Source organism: Vipera berus (assembly GCF_964194415.1).
Source record: "Vipera berus genome assembly, chromosome: 1".
Taxonomy (NCBI): Eukaryota; Metazoa; Chordata; class Lepidosauria; order Squamata; family Viperidae; genus Vipera; species Vipera berus.
Window position 1 is genome coordinate 195,378,880 of NC_138202.1, and position 22,066 is coordinate 195,400,945.

At 38.8% G+C, this 22,066-nt stretch overlaps 1 protein-coding gene across 5 annotated transcripts in view; it reads left to right on the top strand.

Annotated features, from left to right (window-relative positions):
• Positions 1-22,066, top strand: part of COMMD1 (copper metabolism domain containing 1) — an 86,340-nt gene that overhangs the window by 18,616 nt on the left and 45,658 nt on the right. For 3 of the 5 annotated variants that reach the window (XM_081344327.1, XM_081344329.1, XM_081344328.1), the window contains exon 2: positions 11,116-11,397. In XM_081344327.1, the coding sequence (XP_081200453.1) occupies positions 11,116-11,397 (282 nt within the window). Of the gene's footprint in view, positions 1-11,115; positions 11,398-11,877; positions 12,302-12,364; positions 12,609-22,066 lie in introns of those variants that run through there. The other 2 variants (XM_081344330.1, XM_081344331.1) reach the window with 2 other exon arrangements.

The window sequence follows — 22,066 nt, forward strand, 5'->3', positions numbered from 1 at the left end:
ACAAAGTCAGCTTATTGCCCCCAACAATCTGGGTCCTCATTTTACCTACCTCGGAAGGATGGAAGGCTGAGTCAACCTTGAGCCTGGTGGGACTTGAACCTGCACTAATTGCAGGCAGCTGGTGTTACTTAAGGAGGCATTAGCCCACTGCTCCACCAAGGCTCTAAGGAAACTTCCCCAGCCCAAAGATCTTAAGAGTTGGACTTAAGAGGAACTTTGAGACCGTTGGCCACACAAATGATTTCAGAAGGATACCCATAAAAAAGCCTCTGAAAATTAACAAGCAAATTCATATAGGAGAACATCAGGCACTAACGAGCAGGACCACATGTGAAATTTCAGTTAAACTGATTTATTAATACTCATACCTATGCATAGGACTGTTTTCAACTAATGGTTAGCACTATTTTGGTGCTAGATAAGGATCAACAGAATTCAAGAAGTTGGACGTAGTCCATTTGTGGCTCTGTAGCAACTTTAGGCTGATTTCTCTTTTGATTTCACTTCTGGGTTCTGCCACTCCTTCTCCTACAGAGACTTTACATAAACACTTTAAAGGGAAAAAAGCAGCACTAATAGCCAATACAATTTTCTTGGACTCTGAAGTGATATACATGAGTTGACCCTTTTATACTATTTGACTGCCACATTTGAAAATTTTAGATGCTTTTCAAAGATATCCTTATGTGAAACCCACTATAGTACAGTAATCGTTCAGCCTCGCTCTTATTGTATGTAGAATAACTAACTTGATCATACTAGCTTTCTCCAAAAAAGGAGAGCTGAAGCACTAAGCAAAGTTGAACTAAGGGCAGAACTACTAATCAGTTTAAACAAGTAAATTATTAAAACTGCCACCTCCTATGAATACAGTCTCCGTGAAAAGTATAATATTCGGAACAGATTGTTGCTAAGGTGATCTCATACAATATGGATAAGGAAGAACAACAAACAACTATATGTGCAGTTTTTGCCGTTATGGTTTATTAGGAATACTGTTGAAATGATAATACAAGAAATCCATTAAATAACTTGTTTTCAAATGTAAAGGCTATTTATAAGACATTTCAGAGCTGTAGATTCTGTCAGTCTTCCACTCAGGTTTTGGAACTGTGCAGGAGGACACCAGTCACAATGGTACGGAAACTAATACGTTCCCATACTAATAAAACTAAATGTTTTATTTATCAATACATTTATAAATGTTTTAAATAAAAACTAACGGTATGGAAACTGCATAATGGATGGAAACTAATCAAGGAGAGAAACAACCTTGAACTAATGAACAATTTTCTCACAGTGAGAACAATTAACCAGTGGCACGGCTTGCCTTCAAAAGCTGTGGGTACTCCATCACTGGAGGCTTTTAAGAAGAGATTGGACAGCCACTTGTCTGGAATGGTATAGGGCCAGAGTAGGCAACCTCGTCTCTTTTATGACTCATGGACTTCAACTCCCAGAATTCCTGAGTCAGTATAGCTGACTCAGGAATTCTGGGAGTTGAAGTCCATGAGTCATAAAAGAGCCGAGGTTGCCTACCCCTGGTATAGGGTCTTCTGCTTGAGCAGGGGGTTGGACTAGAAGAGCCCCCCCCCCAAGGTTCCTTCCAACGATGTTATTCTGTTATTCAATCTCTTCTGAGAAGGCAGACCAGTCTACCCTTAGGCTTTGCTTATGTAACAGTGGTGAGCCTTGTTTTCAACATGAGAATCCTCTCTTGCCAATTGAATACTATTTTTTTCTTTTGACAAAATCTTAGCTAGGATTATTTTTTTTCTCTTCAAACTGAACCTTTCAGACAAAACACTACTGATCCTAAATATCAGCGCTGGTTAATCACAACTCCTGAATCAGTTTAGAAGAAAAAAAAAGTTGAAGTTTTGTTGATCTATATACTAATAGCATCCAACGTGTCTTTAGGTTCCATTCTTTGTTTCATTAATAAAATAAATAGAACAGTATCACACACCTTTATTATACTGATGTATCTAATATTTCTAATTATTTAATTATATTAATGCTTAATGTCCTAGAGATGAATATAGTGTGTGTGTGTGTGTGTGTGTGTGTGTGTGTTGTGTGCACATGAAAATTGGATTTATGTATGCTAAGTCTAGGGTACCTTGGAAGAGCAGAATCTGGCATGGTCTTACAGGTATTCATCAGATATTCATACTGTGTGCGTTAGAGGCTGGATTGCTTCCAATCATGTAAGGGCCTGGAGCATTTTCTTACAGTGAGGGTCGGGTCTGCTTTGTCCACCCCCCTGAAGCTTTGCACCGGCTCACCACAGGGCTGTGTGCTTAGCCCCTAGCTGTACTCTTTGTACACATATGACTGTGTATCATCCGACCCATCTACTGCGATAATTAAGTTCACAGATGATACTACCGTGGTGGGTCTTATTACGGGTGGGGATAAGACAGCATACAGGGCGGAGGTACAAAAACTATCCATATGGTGTTGTAACAACAACTTGCACCTGAGCATTGGCAAGACAAAAGAGATGGTGCTAGACTTCCGGAGGAAAAAGGAGGAACCTGCCCCACTTTACATCGGGGAGGACTGTGTGGAGAGAGTTTCCTCCTTTAAATTTCTGGGAGTCTATCTCTGCGAAGATCTTACCTGGAAAGTTAATACAACCCAGGTGGCCAGAAAGGCCCAACAGAGACTTCACTTTCTCAGGGTCTTGCGGAAGAACAGGGTAGAACAACGGCTAATGACCCTCTTTTACCAGTCTACTATAGAGAGCATCCTCTCGTACTGTATTGTGGTTTGGTATGCTGGTCTGACAGCCACAGATAGGAAAGCATTACAGAGGGTGGTGAGCACAGCACAAGACATTGTGGGCTGTCCCCTGACACCACTGGATGACATCACCAGGGCTCGCTGCCTTGGAAGAGTGAGGAAAATTCTCAGGGATGACTCACACCCTGGACGGTATCTCTTTACTCTCCGACCATCCGGTAGGAGATATAGGAGTATAGCCAGCCGTACCAACAGGCTGAAGAACAGCTCTTATCCATGGGCTGTTAGGCTTTTGAATGGGATATAATTTTATGAACTTTATGTATGATTGACTTGCGAGGCCAGTGTGTTGTGCAATTAGCTCACATGGTGTAATAAGATGGAGGGTTTGTGTCACTGTAAGTTGGGGGTGGGGGCACGAAGGGAGGCTCAGCCAATCTCAATGTAGACATGGTTGTACTTTGACAATAAAGGTTCATTCATGCAGAGCCCTGGAATGGACCTTATCCACTCAGTTGCTTTCTCAGGCTTTCTTTCATCCCAAAGCCAGGAGAGAAGAATGTCAGCATAAACTGCACCCAGCATGACCTTAATATGAACTATTACTGTTCTAATGGTTTCTCTGCATGGCATTATAAAGGCAGTGATTGGTGTTTTCCCCTGGCTAGCATTCAGACATTGCCAACTATGAGTAAAGCTGCCACTCATTGCCATACGTAATGTGTGCTGCAGTGGTGTTTGTAAGATCTGGGCGCCTCATATAATCAGTGTTTTCTCCAAAGGACTATTATCCTGTCAATGCACGATCACTAGATGCCAGCAAAGAGTTCATCTTTAAGTGCTTCTAGTGTTTGCCTAGATTTGTGTAGCTCAGATGCAGCTGTTGTGAAAGCGTCCTTGGAGCTCAAGAAAAGGTCTTGATGTGAGTGAGAGGTACACTCACATCAAGGGATGGTCCTGGGTGCATCTGTATGTTTTTTTCTAATTGATCTTTCTGGTGGCAGAAAGAATTAAAGAGTTGCCTCTCTTACCTGCTACCTAATAGTAGTCCAGATAAATATGGTTGAAGAGATGAAGTCTGAGAAATGAATTTGATTCTTGTGACAAATCATTAGATACATACAGCTTTGATTATCCAAAAGGGCAGCAGAGGAAATCAACTGGAGGCTTCAGCTGGTGCAGAATGCAGCCGCGTGAGTTGTGATGGGAGTCTCCCGATAGTCCCATGTAACACCTCTTCTCCGCGAGCTGCATTGGCTTCCGGTTGCCCTCCGGGTGAGATTCAAGGTGCTGGTGATGACCTATAAAGCCCTAAATGGCATGGGCCCAGATTATCTAAGGGAACACCTGCTGCCAGCGTCAATTTCCCATTGTTCTGTGCGCTCCCACAGGGAGGGCCTCAGGGTACCGCCGGTGAAGGATTGCCGACGGGCGATCCACAGGGGGAGGGCGTTCTCTGTGGGCGCGCCTGCCCTATGGAATCAACTGCCAACGGAACTCCGGACTGCCCCCGACCTTCGTTCATTTCGCCGGGACCTAAAAACCTGGCTCTTTGAGCTATCTGGTCTGGACTGAGGGGTTTAATGTTTTTAAATTGTGATTTGATTTTTGCGGCTAGACTTAATTTAATTTTATTTTAATTTTATATTGGATTGTTTTTAAATTTTGCCTTGTAAACCGCCCTGAGTCCTTTGGGAATAGGGCGGTATATAAACCGAATAAATAAAATAAATAAAATAAAATAAACTGTATGCAGCTGTGTGCTGAGCCCATATTTACACCAAACTGCATTCTATGATAAATTTCTTAAAAGAACCTTCTGCCTAGCAAACAGCCATGTCTTCTAAAGAGCAGCAGTCATTGTGAAGGGAATTCCCCACCACGTAGGCTACAGAAGCTCAGGAGCCAAGCCCTGTCAGTTATATAGGTTATGCCAAGGAGGTCTGTTCAATTTCAGGGCATTGAGCTCTCTAAATTAGCTGGTTGTCCAAGCTGTTTAAACAAATTTTAAAAAGGAAATGACTGCAGAAGTTGCAGCTCAGGTCTCTCTCGCAACCCAGATAGTGCTGCCAAACAGTTACTGAAGCCAGCAACCAAATGAAAGTGTAATGAAAGAGGCTTGGCCTGTTCTATAGAATTAGGAATCTTTTATATAGCATTAGAGCAGACCTAGTTCTAACACCACATCTGTTTTTACCCTAACTGGTATTTCTGTGTGTGTTGGGCTGAAGGTTTGAGGGGGGGAGTTTTCTGTTTTCTTCTAACTTTGTTAACTATCCAGAGACATGAATTTCAGATGAGAAACTATGTAGATTGAAATAATAAGCAAACAAAAATTTCATACACCCATGTACAAAACAGTCCATTCGTAGTCCACACAGACTAAACCAAACTGATCCAACCTCCCCGCCCTCCTGTCTGAGGGAACATCCAGATCTTCAGTGCTTTGTGAAAAGTCACAAGGGTTGGGGGCATCCTAATCTTTGGCACTGCGACAGAGAAGGCACAATTCCTAGGTCACCCAAGCTGACAATTCCTAATGGAAGGAATCTGGAGTATGCTAACTGCCAATTCTGCTGCAGCAAGCAGAACTGACTTGGGACACAGTCTTGCAAGTAAACTGGCACCATACTAGGTAGGGCTTATGGGTGCCAAGCAGCACTTTGAATTGTTCCCTGAAGCCCAGCGAGAGCCAGCACAGGTCACAGAACAGTGATGTCCTAGGGCATATAAGAAAACACCCAAGAATGCCTGCGCACCAGGCCAGGGTGATTGCACTGGCAGACTTCCAGTTAAAATATTTTGATAGATTGACTGTTTTCCCTCCTAAGTCCTAAGCAAATACATTTAATAAATAAATAAATAGTTTCCTTCATGACTGTTACAGAATCAGAAAGTTAGCAATTACCATAATACATGCAGTTGAATTTTACTGTTTCCCTGAGCTTTTTGACTTAAATTTATTTCTGATCAGCATGGATCTACAGCTTTGACGAGTTGCTAAGAAAAAAGCTTAGATGGCTTGTGGTAAAAAAAATAATAAATTCTTAGAACACCACTATTATTGTTGACAAGTAATAATCTACTGAAGGACTCCCTGGAGAAGAACCTAATGCTGGGAAAGGTTGAGGGCAAGAGAAGAAGGGGATGACAGAGAATGAGGTGACTGGATGGAGTCACTGAAGCAGTAGGCGTGAGCCTAAATGGACTCCAGAAGATGGTAGAGGACAGGAAGGCCTGGAGGAACATTGTCCATGGGGTCATGATGTGTCGGACACGACTTCACAACTAACAACAACAACAAATAATCTATTCTGGAAACAATGGGAGTTTTCCACCTGAAATTGTCACACACATGTGTTATTTGTGTTTTTCAGGGAACAGAATGAATGTAGATAAATATTTTCTGTGGTTTTCAGATACTAGGCCAACTTTTGTTTTGTAATAAAATTATTAAGCTATAGGAAGCCATCTTATTAATCAAGAATTTTTTTCCGTAATGTAAATGGTATTTGAAATTTTCATATTCTACTGACATTTATCAGAAGACTGTTATTGGAACAAAATAAAGTATAACAAAATTATTCTTATAGCAAGTAAAGAATGCTTTTCTTAGTTTTAAGGTCTTATGATTCTTCTCCTAAAATAAAAAATAATTAGGATTCAGGTTATCAACTTGCCAGTTTACTGTCACAGGTTTACTCTCTTTTTTGCCAAGAAAATCTGTCTTGGAAAAGAAACAATGTTTATTTTCTTTATGGTGTCCTTACAGAAAATGGAAAGAAATACTACTTGCTTCCTTTTTTTTTACACAACAGAAGAGGAAAGTAGGTTATTAGGACAATCAGATTTGGGCTGGAAAAATCTGAATGACCACTAAAAGTCTGGATGACAGAAAAGAGAGATACAAAATTCCAACCTTGCTGCTGTATACAGATCAGCTAGATTTCTGGAACCCAGTTCTGGTAGCCTTAACTACACCATAATTCTAGCCTTATATCCGAGTCAAGGCAAATACTTTATTTCCCCATTCCCAGGTTCTTGCAGCAATGCTCCAGGATTAGAGGAATAATAGTTCTACAGCTGTGGCCGAAAGTTCCGCTAAAGGCTCCTATATTTCAGGGATGATATATTGAAATACTAAATTCTCTTTAAGGAAAACAGGCAGATTTTCAGTAAAGGTAAAGATTCCCCCTCACATGCGTGCTAGTCGTTTCCAACTTAGGGGCCGGTGCTCATCTCCATTTCAAAGCCGAAGAGCCAGCGCTTGTCCAAGGATGTCTCAGTGGTCATGTGGCCGGCATGACTAGACGCCAAAGGCGCACGGAACGCTGTTACCTTCCCACCGTAGTGGTCCCTATTTTTCTACTTGCATTTTTTACGTGCTTTCAAACTGCTAGGTTGGCAGAAGCTGGGACGAGTAACAGGTACTCACTCTGTTACGCGGCACTCGGGATTCGACCCGCCAAACTGCCGACCATTTCATCAACAAGCTCAGCATCCTAACCCACTGAGTAGTTAATTCAAATTTAGACAAATGTTCATTTCTATCTCATCCTACTCCTGGAGATCTCAGATAGATGTGGCAATCCTGGGAAACAGGTCAGATGGAATTTAATTTTGTCTCCGTAATCTTCATAGCAGATTGGGGATTTTGGTATTGGTTTTCAAATTCAAAACCAATAGCACCTAAACTCCCACATAAAGTTGGGTATTGAACAAAAGGAAGAATATTAATTCTTAATTTAATTTATTTATTTTTTAACTTTGTATACCATGTTTTAACTGCCCTGTACACCGCCCCAAGTCCTTTGGGAGAGGGGCAGTATATAAATCCAATAAATTAAATAAATATGGTCAAGTAATGTTCTTTTTTGCTATCAAATATCCAGTGCTCCACGTGGGCTTTTCTGAAATTGCTGCCCAGTGGATTGGAATTTTTATTAAATTGCTAGTCTGCAGTGGCTAGGTAAAGTTAGAAGTTTCTGTGATGAATTATTGTTTATTTATATAATATATCTTTAACATTTTATTGTTGCTGACCTGCTTTAGGAATATCCTTTCAGAGCTTTTTACATGAATCTCTGATTAATCAACTCCATACGCCCTAAATTGTTTTTTTATTTCCTGATTTCCTCTGGGGAAAAAGTTACATGTTGTTTTGAATTTGAATTTAAAGATAAGTAGGGTATTTGATTGAAGATCAGTAATTTAATATTTTGAGTTCTTTGGGAACTCTTTGTGCATGCCATCTATACCTACCGTAGCAATTTGTTAATCTGTTGATAAGCATAGTACTTCATTTTGTTTTATCTCTATTAATTTCCTTTTTTTAAATTCCTTCCCAGAGTAGGCTAGTTTTGCCTTTGTTTTTGTTCCTAATGATAAGCAAGTTGTTCAGCTTTTTTATACTCTTTCTAGTATGTTTACCGTATTTTCCGGCGTATAAGATGACTTTTTAACCCATGAAAATCTTCTCAAAAGTTGGGGGGTCGTCTTATACGCCGGGTCGTCTTATACGCTGGAAAAAAAACATGAATCAGCCGAGCGTCCCCATTCTTGCAAAGCCGGGCCGCCCCGCGCAACCGAGCTATCTCCGGCGCGGCTCCGGGACACGGCTGGGCGGGAGCGTCGGGCAGCCCTCCCCACGCGAAGGCGGCACTGCCCGTCGGCTCTTGGCCTGAGGGGAGGGCCTCGCGCCCGCCGGACTCACCTGTCACCAGCACCGCTCTCCCCCCCGCGGGGATGCGCTTCCGCCGGGCGGTACTGGCCGAGACGAGCCAGCAGGCAGCCGCCGTGAGCGCGGTGCTGAGGGGCAGCGGCAGGACGGCCTGGTCCAGCGCCTGCAGGACGGCCAGCAGCCCCACACGCAGCAGCAGCCGCCGGCTCAGCAACAGGTCCAAGCGCAGGAGCCGCACTGCCAGGCTGCCCAGGAAAAGCAGCCACACCGAGAGGCTGCACGCCCAGTCCAGCTCCATGAGGGGCAGGGCGGGAAGCCGGCTGGGAAGAGGGACCGGGAGCCCGGGCCGAGCGCGCCTCGGCCGACAGTGAAAGGGAAGCGGCACATGAGTTGTAAAAAAGAGGCGGTGGTCGGAGCTGCCCCGCCCTGCGCCCAATGGGAGAAGTTCAAGGCCTGGGGGGGAAGCAGGAGGGGTACCGGCTGTGGCAGGGTGGCGGCTGCCCTCCGGCACTGCCTGCCACCCGGGAAACACTGCACCTCAGGGGCCGGCAGAAGCGCGGGAGCAGCGGGAGGGCCGGCGGGGCCAGTCGGGCCTTCGCCTCCTCTGCGACGGACAGGGAGGGCAGGGCGGCCCTCCGCTCTCGCCTTTGCGGGTCTTGTATGCGCAGGTGCAATTGGAAAAAGTTGCCCCCTCGCCGCCCCCCACAAGGCCTAGGAGCCCTCAGGTGAAACGGCCCCTTTTGCGCGTCCCCCGCGCCCTCCCCTGAGAAGAGCCTCCTGGGCTGAGAGGCGTCCTCCCGGCCAGAGCTCGAAGGCAAGAGCCCCCCCAGCAGCCCCTCTTCCCCGCAGGGGCCCGAGAGCCGCCTTCCGTGGGGTGGAGCTGGACCCCAGGCGCTGGTGGGGTGGTTGCACCGCCCCCCCCGCAGGACGCCTCCCCTGCATTCCCCCCTGGGGAGGCTGTGCCCGCCCGCCACCAGGCCGTTCTAAGTTCCAGGAACTTCCGGGGACTTCTGGAGGGCCTGGTGCCCCCTCTCGCCTGCAGACCACGCAGCGGCCCTCGCCAGCCGGCCTCGGCATGGCCGCCCCAAGCCCGCCTCTCCAGCGCGTCTTCCCAGCCCACCTGGCTGACCGCCTCCTGGGCGGGGCTTGGCTCCAGACGCGCGGCTGCTCCGTCTGCAAATGTGCTCTCAAATGGGTGGGTGGAAGGAAAAGCCCCTTTGGGCATCAAAAGGGAGGCTTTGCACCATCTGCATCAGACGGGGCTGAATCGGGCTTGTGTCGGACACTTGGCAACTGGCATGTAAGTATTTTCCGGTGTATAAGACGAAAAACCTTGAAAATCTTCTTAAAAGTCGGGGGTCGTCTTATACGCCGGGTCGTCTTATACGCCGGAAAATACGGTATATACCTTTCACTCCTTGGTCTAATTAGCCAAGTTCTTTATATGACTACTTAGTGGTAATATGTTTTTTAAAAAATATTTTGCTGCATCTTTCATTTTGTATTAATTTTGCCAGTGTTTGTATTACTTTTAATTGTCTCATTTTGGGCAATAGTTCTTTTCTCTTCTGACTGCTTTGACCTTGCACATTAATCATACTAGGATCTTCTTGGACTTGACAAATCTGCATGTTATATTCTAGTTGACATTTTATTAATGGCACTTTTAAATAATAATTATCCATAGATAGATGTATCCTCTCATTTTTCACTAGCCTCATATTTTTAAAAGGGTTTTATGAAGTTTTTTTGGTGGGGAAGTCAAATCAATTATTGTATGATTTCACTTATGTGAATCATTCTTGGCAATTTTGCAGTAACCTTTATGCTAAATGTTATCATTATCCTCAATCAGTTCAGTTACTACTTCTGTTTTCTTCATACTATAATTACTTTACAGGTAATATGGACCAGGAAATCATATGTAGAAAGTATGGCTTCTAGTACTATAAGTAAGCATCAATTACATCTGTTACAAGTAATCATTTTCTATTATACGCTTTTCACCAGATGCCATATAGTACTATATGCTCATTATAGTTTTAAATTGTACCCATTTGGTTTATCTGCAATGTTTATATTTCATCCTCAGGAAATATTTTATTCTAAATAAGATACTTCTTATGTTTTGTCAGTTTAATACCCAAAATTATTTTAAAAGCTATTGTCATTTTGCCAATCCATTGAAAACATTTATGGATTAGTCGAAGTAAAAGCACACTCAAGCTTAGCTCCTGGTTACTATCCAAACAACCATATAGCACAAAATTAATTTACAGTTGCTTTCTTTTGGACTGTTTTCATTTTCCTATTATCCTAAAGTTAAAAATTAAGTATCACCCAGGAAACACATTTTCTACTGCTCTGGGTAGGAGACAGTTAAAGAGTCAGAACTTGGTGTTTTTATTATAAAATTTTGTGCTGGCCTCACCTCAGTATAAATACAGAGTCTAGGTATCTTATGTATTTAATATGCACATCAGTGAAATTTATGTCTTCATTTCCTCCCCCCATCCCCATTGAACCAAGAACAAATGCTTGCTTTTCATTTTGAGAATTGGATAATTCAGTCTAGGTTTGTTTTGATGGAGGAATAAGGAATTGTGGATAATGTGTAATTTGAGAATTGTACTTACTTTATCAAAGAAAGTGGAATTGCAGATTGTAAAACTGTCATTTTGTTTCAGTCAATAGCTTCAGCTGACATGGATTCAAATCAACTAGAAGCTTTTCTGACTGCACAAACAAAGAAACCAGGGGGAATCACAACCGATCATGCTATTATTATTGCAAAATTTTGGAAGAACCAGCGAGCAAAAATTCATGAGAGTCTGATAAATCAAAGCAAGTGGGAAAATAGCTTGAAAAACATAAGCTGGAGAATAGATTTAAAAACACAGTCAAGACACATTGACCAGATGAATAGTCCTGTGGCAATAGTTGAAATGGAACTTGAGAAAAATGGACAGGTAAGAACATTTTATTTTATTTTACCAATGTGAATGTTACATGTTAGTAAGTGTTTGCTTCCTAAAGATGGAGGAAAAGAAAAGGAATGCAGGTAACAGCTTATACTATTACAAATCACTATAATGCAGGCTTCTTTAAGTTTAAATATCTCAAGCTTGGATCATTGGCCGTTTTTCCTCAGACTGATGTGTTCAAAAATTGGGGGGTTTAAACTTCAGGAAGACAGTCCAGGTGTAGCTTGTCTCCAAAGCAGAGTAACTTATATTGTCCATATGGAACCTCCTGCATGATGTGAAGAGATGTCTTAAAACTGTAAGAAGAAAGAGAAAAATTATAGCCCTTTATTCATTGTTTGGTTTACTTGTTACTGTTGATATGGCAAATCTCATCAAAGTGATCGTTCTGATTCCTACACAATCCCACATAGCACAAAATTAATTTCCATAATTTATTAAGATGTTTTACTTCTCTTCCTACAGAATGCCGACCTCCCCCGCAAAAAGGAAATTCTTCCATTTTTAGTTTGCCTAAAGCAGATGTAAATATGTTTACTAATTGTGCAGTAGCTGCAGTTAACTTGGTAGAGAACATTTCAGTGCTAAGAGTTACCAAGGCACTGCTTCTTTTGGATTTATAAAATGTTTATTTTCATTATAAAATAAAAATACAGAAAAAATAAAAGGTAGAAAAAGAAGAGAAAGAAAAAGTGCAGAGAAAGAAAAAAATTCCAACTTTTTTCAGTATAGTAAAATACAAAACAAAAATACAATCTCAACATTTAAAGCCATTTCTATTATAACAAAATAATTCTAATTATAATAAAATCATTCTAATACCAAGCCAAGGCACTGTTTCTTGCATATCTCCTTGTATCTGCATTTAATGATTGTTGCATGCATATGTCTCATATTCATAATCTGTACTCCAATAAGGTATTATATTTGTTGGTGTTAACATTTTTAAAAGGCCTTTTCTAAGAACAAAAGAAGTTGACACTGACAACTGTCTGAAAATCTGAATACAAAGTAACTGAAATAAGTTGCCTCCAAAAGTTGTGAGTGCTCCAACACTGGAGGATTTTAAGAAGAGATTGGACAACCATTTGTCTGAAATGGTATAGGGTTTCCTGTTTGCGCAGAGGGTTGGACTACTAGAAGATATCCAAGGCCCTTCCAAATCTTATTATTTGGTTAAGTGTTTAATATGCCAAACAAATTGATTGGTCCATGTTAGAATTAACTACCTAATTTATATAATATATAAAAACAAGCAGATGTTCTGTTTCCCAATTTTACTATGTTATATTCATAGAAATTCATGATTTTGTCAAAATGGCAAAATGTGCATTGCAACATCATAATGCAACTTCTACCACCTGAGTGCAATTTTGTGACACACAGAGAAAAATAATAGTTTATATCATAATGAAAAGTTTACCTTTTGCCGGCTCTGTGCCACCCATGTTTTTAACTATCTTTTTTCCCTATTAAATCTAAAATTGCCTCCCTTTCTTTCTGTGTTCACATAACTGTCATCATGTGTTCTGGGCATGGTATAATATGTGATGTATTTCAAGAAAAAATACATAGTTAGGTTTGTCAAAAATAAATTGCATTATAATCTTTGGATGAGTACTAAGCTGAATGTTAAGAGTTCCTGTGGAATTTCATTTGCCCACTACTCATGCAATTCATTCAATAAATTTCCTCTGTGCTGGTTTTTGACCAAGATAAAGTCTGAATTTCAACTCAAATATTTAATTGCATTTCTGTATTGAAAATGCTACAGGAAAGATTTCATAGAAAATCCATGACACCTAGAAAAAAATGAATAAACCAATTAGCCTGAGTAAGACTGTTGCTTGTTGCTTAGGATGGGGATGAAGGAATGAATATGTATATGCTTGTATGTTAATGAGATAACATGTGCATGCAGACAGCTTCTGATTTTCAACCTGGCAATTTAGGGGTCAAAAGATTGCCTATCCTAATCTAAAAAAAAATTGAAAGAAGCTAATTATGATGATGTAACTGTTAACAGGAGCAGAGAATATAAAAGTAATCTGTAATTAGGATGACTCAAAGTAGAATGAGGTTATTTTTAAAAGATATTGTATAACTTATTAACTTCAATAAGTTAAAAACTCTACAAAAATGATTTCATTAATAAAATGGTTAATGCCTCATTTCAAGTAGAAAGTTATAATAGTCTAACATATTTGTAATAATGATATTAACTATATTATTAGTAATAATCCATGCTATAATATATCAATGGATTGTTTATCTGTAATAGAACATTAGTAGTTAGAAAGAGAAGTTTTTTTAAAAGCTGCCTAAATTCATACTGGTACCCAACTTTTTCACCCAAGGAATTGAGAACATTTTTAACCTCCAACAACTATGAACAAAATTAACCCACGTAGTGATTTGAGAAGAGGGACGCAGTGGCTCAGTGGGTTAGGACGTTGAGCTCGTCGATCAGATGGTCGGCAGTTTGGCGGGTCGAATCCCAAGTGCCACGTAACAGAGTGAGCGCCTGTTACTCGTCCCAGCTTCTGCCAACCTAGCAGTTCGAAAGCACGTAAAAATGCAAGTAGAAAAATAGGGACCACTACGGTGGGAAGGTAACAGCGTTCCGTGCGCCTTTGGCGTCTAGTCATGCCGGCCACATGACCACGGAGACGTCCTCGAACAAGCGCTGGCTCTTCGGCTTTGAAACGGAGATGAGCACTGGCCCCTAGAGTCAGAAACGACTAGCACGCATGTGCAGGGGAACCTTTACCTTTAGTGATTTGAGAAGTGACAAATGTTTATTCTTCAGTAATCACAAATATTTCAAAAAAGCAACATGCTACAAAATATATCTTTTATATACACTGTATTTTATATATAGAAAGAAAGGATGGGATACATGAGAGTACATCATTGTTTTCCCTGTGTAAAAATAATGTCATAAGAAAAAACGTAAAAGAAAAAAAAGCCAGCAACAGTTTGGAAGCAAATGAGAAAAAGGTAAATGACAGGAATTGGCACACAGGACTTTTTAAAATGATTTTTATGCTGGCTCAATCCTTGGTAGTGAAAAATAACACAAAATAAATAATCCTTAATAAATCCATAATAAAGCAATACTTCATTTTCCTTACAGAACCTGTGTAAGACTACACCCACCAATATAAGGATATTCATTTATTTTATTTATTATATTTCTTTCGTACATACTTTAGACATTGCTTAATTAAAAATAAGTGCAACTGATCAATATATTAATATTAAAGCTTAAAAATAGTTTCTTATTCTTTACTCCTTGTTTCTCTTACTTAACAAAAGTGAGATTCCTGTAAAAATAATTTGCAGCCAAGTTAGACGACTAGCACATCTGCCACAATTTATTAAAAGTATCAGTTTCCCAAGGAAAAAAAAAGATATTAGCATTGGTCATCTGATGACTACGACAAATGCAATCACATCTCCTTGGAAGCATATGTACTGAATAGAATAGTTATGTAACTGGAAAAAGTGACCTGTGAGAAAACCAATTGAAAGGACAAGGTTTATATAGCTCAGGAAGAAATGAGGAAAAGAACTGTTTTAGAATTCCAAACATTTTTAAAATACAGCTGTTCCCTGTCAGTGATTATTTTTATCAATGCTCCTTTGATATATTCTTAAATACATGGAAGTATATAAGTATAAACACAATGCATTCGCAATAAAATATGTGGGAGCAAGAACATCTTTAATAAGTTATATTCCCGTGTATTTCTAAGCAGTTGCTTTCTTGTGCAGTTCTTGTTGCTCTCTGAGCTTGGTTGTTTGCTTACAGACAATTTATTATCAGACTAGATAATATCAGTGTTAGTAAGTGTGGATTTGCTCCCTCTTTATATACAGTAACTTGTCCTGTTCAGTGTTGATGGGAGTATGGTTCTCTGCTTGGTTGCTTGCCTGGTAATAAATCCCTGCTCATCTGGGTGTAGGCTTCCGGAGAGGATGTGTTTTTGGTTTTTTTGTTTCCTTCTTTGGTTTTTTTATTGTCTCTTTTGAATGGTGTGTAAATGAGGTTATCTATTATGTGTCCATTGATGGCTGATTTGTTTGAGTGCCAAGCTTCCAGGAATTCTCTAACGTTATTCAGTTTAGCTTGATCTAGGATGCTCACAGGTTCCACACAAAACTATGGTTGAGTTTGCCCATCATTGTTAGATCAAGGAATTTTCCTCATGTCTTCATTTGTTAATGTTCATGGATGTGCTCTGCTCGACTTCTTCCTATCTGTTCTACATAGTGATTGTTGCAGTGCTTGCGTTCTATGTTATAGATGACTCTTGTATTCTTTCTTCTTGAAAGAAGCGACTAAGAGGATTAAAGGCCTGGAAACTAAAATTTAATAATTTAATTTAATAATTTAATTTGTATACCGCCCTTCTCCCGAAGGACTCAGGGCGGTGAATAGGGCAATACATAATAAAAAACAAGATACAAAAATTAAAAAGTGATTAAACAACTATGCCCGTAGTGATTAATACATATTAAAAATTAAAACTAATTATAAAAACCCAACCCCATCCCATCAGACCAGGCCAGCTTGTTCAAAAAAGAAGGTTTTGAGATCGCGCCGGAAGGAGCGAAGGTCGGGAGCCATCCGGAGCTCAACCGGTAAGCGGTTCCATAGGTCTGGCACGCCCACAGAGAACGCTCTCCCCCTGGGGGCCACCAATCGGCATTCTTTAATATATGAAGAACGGTTGCAGGATTTGGGTTTGGAGAAAAGAAGGAATAGGGGTGACATGATAGCAGTATTCTAGTATTTGAGAGGTTGCCACAAAGAGGAGGGGGTCAGTTTGTTTACCAAAGCACCAGAAGGAAGGAAATGGATAGAAACTAATCAAGGACACAAGCAACCTGGAACTAAGGAGAATCTTCCTAACAGTTAGGACAATTAACCAGTGGAACAGCTTGATATCAGAAGTTGTAGGTGCTTCATTACTGGAGGTTTTTAAGAAGAGACTGGACAATCATTTGTCTGAAATAGATCAATGCTTGAACAGGGGTTTGGACTAGAAGACTTCCAAGGTCCCTTCCAGCTCTACTCTGATTGGTGATTGGGCTAATGGGTCTTCAGGATGTTTTGAAAGGCTGTAGTTGGTTTTGTGCTATGGTGATACCAAGTAGTTATAATAATCTTTCGATTGTTTCTGACATGTTTCTGATGCATGGCAATATTATGCTTTTCATAGCTTATGTTGATTGTGCTGTAGCAGGTTGAATGACCAGGCACTTTTGGCTAAAGTTGTGTAGGTATCCATTTTTTGGAAGAGGATATATAGGCAGTCTGTTTCTCTTTTCTGATGTTCTGAGTTGCTCTAGTGCTTTTATGCTAATCTGAATAATGTTTTTACACAGCTCCTCTCATGGGAGATTGAGTTGTTACTTTGGTAATGGAGAACTTGGTTAGCGTGATACTTTTTTGGATAAATGTGTGCTTCTAATTTGCCACAATTTCCACTGCTAATGACGTTATCCAGAATGATAGTATGTTGTTTTCTTCTTCCCTTGTGAATTCTATTCCTTTGAAGATGTTGTTGATTGTTTTAAGTATGTTTAATATGTTCTTCTTCTGTTTTAAATCTTAACAAAGGTTTATACCTTTTTGCTATTATTTGTTCTTTGTACATAATTCAATTTCAAATTCCAGTTTGTGTTTTCCAGTTGAATTTATTTTTTTATCCATATTAAACCTTCTTTCTCATCATTAAACATTATATCTTTCTGAAATCAGTTGTTCTCTTGACTTCATTAATAAGTCTTGGCATGTTAACCATTTTTTCCTATCAGCTGTTTCTCTCCTATAAAATGGTGAGAATCGTCTTGTTTTCAAACATCAACCTTTTAATGTAATTAAAAGGACATTTTCCTATTATATAATGACACTAGTTTTTGTGATTTTAATAGTTTATAACAGATTTTTGTCAACAAGTTCTTTTCACTGATTACAGAGGATCTGCACAACATTCATACTGACCTATTGTTTCTCCATATGAATGCAACTAACTAGTTGCTAAATATTTCCTAGTTGTTAAATAAACTGAAATTACTTTTGAATTTTTCAACCAAATTGGTTCTCTTTCTATTAGGAGAAGATAATACCATGAAAGCAGAGTCTGTTGGTTTTCTCTTGAAATTTAATCCTGTTTTCTTCTGGCAACATTTCAATGAATAAAGCTCATGCTGCTTTTTTTCTAAGGATAGGAAAAATAACTGGAGTGCTATTGCTTGTCTGTTTTTGCTTTTTCTATTTTGTGACATTGAGGTTTTGAATTGGCTGTAATTGCTGAATCATGATTTGCCAGCTTGCTTAGGTAAGCTGTCTCTATACTCTCAATGAGAAACATGCATGGATGTTTTTCAATATATAAAACTATAAATATATTACTAATCATTATTTATTTATTATTATTATTATTATTTATTAATTTAATTTATATACCGCCCTTCTCCCGAAGGACTCAGGGCGGTGAACAGGGCAATACATAATAAAAAACAAGATACAAAAATTAAAAAGTAATTAAACAGCAATGCCCGTAATAAATTAATAACAGATTAAAAAGTTAAGATCAATTTATAAAACCCGACCCCATCCCATCAGGCCAGGCCAGCTTGTTCAAAGAGGTAGGTTTTAAGATCGCGCCGGAAGGAGCGGAGATCCTTCCTCTACCAACTTTTTGCCTACTAGTCATTTCATTAAGCTGCAGATGAGGAAGAGATCAAACCACTCTGACTGCTCTGCTGTCAGATAAATTCTATTTACAATTGTTCTGCCTCTCTCTTTGCCTAAATTTCCTTACATGAAGATTACATAAGTGGCCATAAACATTCCCTTGGACTTTCTAGTTACATAATTATCATTTTGTTGTAAAAGTTTTAAAATATTGGAATGTCAGCAACATTTTCACACCCAAGAATAATTCTTGACTCCAAAACGATTCAGTAACCTTAAAAAAAATTAATAGTTAATGATTACAGACCAACTTGAAAGAATACTAATCATTGCAGAAACAAAGACAGGTTAATAAGTGGATAGAAAACATCCATTCAGAAGGTTTTACATTGGCAGGGAACATTCTGCCATATAATTGCTTAAGGTTACCTCCTCCACTGCAGCCACTGAGAAGTATACAGACCCTTCTCTCGGGGATAAATATTTTGTGAGAAAATCCATGGGTACTGTGTTATCAAGTAAAAAAAAAAGTTGTGAACCATTGCTTTGAACTATTTCCATTCCAACTGGTTTTTACTTACATTTAGAGACAGATACACTTCTCATCCAGTTTCCTTTCTATTATATCTTTTATATAATAAACTAGCAGGCAGGTTCCATTTTTACTGATTTCCATCAGCTCATCTGAAGAATGGAGTGGAACAGAGCAGAGCAGAACAGAGTAGAACAAACTCATTTAGTAACCATGTGCAGTTATCATAAGAAACTGTCTTTGCTACCAGTCCTTGTATTTATGACATTCACAGGTCTGTAAAGTAAAGGAAATCTGAAATATGATCATAAATTGTGATATTTTCCTTAGCTACACTGCTTAATGACTAGGTTGCTGGTCCCAATTGTGGTCATTAAACAAGGACTAACTCTAGTACTAAATGACAAATATCTGTATGTTTAATCTGTGATTTTGTCTTCCTGACAGAATTGATATTGGTATGTATTTTTTTCTTCTGGATTCATTGTTGAGTCACTAAGACTACATTAATGCCCATAATGTGGCTAGATATTTCCTTAGTCTATTCCATGCTTTACTTGTCCAAGTTAATGACTCTTTTCATTATTCCTTCTGCTAATTATAGTTAGTCTGGATTTTATCAGGCAGATTTTTATTTATCTGCTCTGTGATAATATGAGTATAGGTTAGAGAATTTGTGAGAACATCCATTAGACATCAGTCAGCAGAGATCAATCAGCTTTCACAAATGAAATCTGCCCACCCATGTTATAAAATTTGAAATTGACTGAAAAACTGTTCTTACTATTAGGACATTAAAAAATGTGCCTCAGTCTTGCAAATGTGAATTTATTTATGGATTGGTACATTTGCAAGACTGAGGCACATTTTTTAATGTCCTAATAGTAAGAACAGTTTTAAAGATATTCAAAACATTCACATTTAAATATTTTAAACATGTATATCTTATATTTCTTTCCAAAATGGCGTATTGATAAATTTACATAACCTATTAGGAAAACCATCATTAATATAGTTAGTAAATAATAGATTAAAATTCATCTATTTTTCATTGTCAGGCTTTTTGGAGTTCTTTGGTGGTGTGTCATTTTTTTAGCATGTTTGCACCTTTTTAAATATCACTGAAGTTATATTTAAATACTGATAGATGTATTTAAATTTTTCAAAGTTTTTCAACAAACAAAGTTACTTGAATAATTTCTTATGCTGTATCAATATCTGTGCCTTAGATATAAGAAGATTCCATACCTAGAAAGACTGCCAATGTGGAACAGAGGAAATAGGATCAATAGACTGATCACTAAAGATGATCAAATGGATCATTTTGTTTCCCTTTGGACAGAAATGCCATGGTTCTTGATCTAAGTCTTGATTTTCAACACTTAGAATATAGCCATGCAGAACTTATTTCTAAAACTTAGAATGCAGCTATGCAAGATGTATTCATTTTTAACCCTAGAATAGTTGGTATGCCAGAGATCTGTTTTGGACAACTGTCTTTTGTAAAAGACTTAGAAAATACTATTTTTTTCCTATCCCAAATAGGATCCATTTTTTCCATTATATTTTGAAATGTTGCAGCATGAATTTGCCCATGTCCCCTAGAGAAAATACAAATATATAATATTTTTTTGCAGTGCCATTTTTACATGAGATGGCATATTGAATTAATAACCTTCATCTGATTCAAAGTCTTGCAAGGATTAGATGAGGAGATCACTTGCTTCCTTTTAGCTGACAGCTCAGGAAACATTTATTAGAAAGAGTGCCAAATTTCTTGCTGTGTTGCTGCAAGATGATTAATTGTCTAACGGCCCTGATTTTTTCCCTATTACTTTCTACTTGTTTATTCTTTTGCCTTGTCACATATGTGGTATCTTAGTTTTGCTTTGTATGCTTTGCCCTTTAATTATAAATGTAATAAAAATAATTTTAATATTAATGATTCGTTATTTTCTTGTTTTCTACTATATTTTAAGATGGCTATTTTGGACTATTATACTGTAATATGGTTGACATTTTGGTCTTTGATGCCAAATAAACATTAACTAACTCATTTCTAAGCTTTGTTCCCAGATGCATCTTTTTATTACTCTGCATAATTTTGATAGACTGTCCACTAACTTCCCACAAGTGGGGTTCATATTAAATTAGATTGCTGGAAAAATAAAAAAAACAATATATTATTTCCTTAAACCAGCAAATCAGTATTGTCAATTATTTGTGGCCTTGACTCTTAATATGACAGCAGCTTGATAAATTAAAATGCTATGCACACATATAATATACATTATTTGAAATTTTTCTTAAATGCTCTTTTCTGTGAAAATACATTCTGCAAATTATTAGAATTAAGTATGGAGAGCTCCCAGCTTTTCTATGATCAGTGTTTTTGCTTATGATGAAAATAAAATTCCCATGCCTTTAATGTTGTGAACAGTTAAAAGTGATAGGTTTCCACTATCAAATATCTACAATAAGCAGTTCATAGGGATCCATCAACAAATTCTCATTATGTACAAAAGACAATGGAATAGTGTCATATGCTTGGTACCTCCAACATGATGCTTAGAGATAATATCTGGCACCTATATCCATTAATGCTTATATGCACTTCCTTTGGTGTTCACCTATCTCACTTGTTATTTTTGTTTTTAATTGGAGAGTGTATGTGGGCAAAATTAAACCTTAATATTTCCAAATTGCTCACCTGTGAGCAACACTTCCATATGTCATGTGGCCAATGACATGTATTTTGAACCGGTCTCCTTATTTGGTGAAAAACAGTTGAGGTGACATTAAAGATTTGGTTAGGTGGTGCAAAATATTTGAAATAGGGATTTCTTTTTACAAGCAAACTGCCCCTCCTCAAAGCCACATCCTCTAGAAGAATTTGGCAGAAGTGCTGGCTGTCCATGCATGCATAAACAGTGCCTCTGAAGCGTCCAAGGGCCATTATTGCTTTAAGGATTAGAGAAGTGCTTTTCTCAAAAATCACGCTTTGAGAAGCTTCTTGTTCAAATACTTTAGGCAACCCTGATATTTAGTACTCTAGGTATATCAATCTTAATGCTCAAACTTTATTTTTTTAAAAAATCTAAGACAGAACAACCACAATAAGTTCCCAAATGAAGGCAACCACAAATATTTTCCATAGAGATTAGATTTCCATTTTTTATAATCCTGAACAACTTCTGAGCTTTTTCAGTGATCTAAACCAGACATGTGTGGCGAGACGTATCGGGACTGTTTTGCCATTGCTGGCAATGGGGTGGGTGCGGCTTCCAGATGACGCGTCTGGCCCACGGGCCGGCAGTTTGACACCACTGGTCTAAACTCTAAAGAGCAGACTCTTTGACTCTTTGACTTATCTTCAGATTAAACGCATTATTTCCCTCCATTCAGTTCTCTTA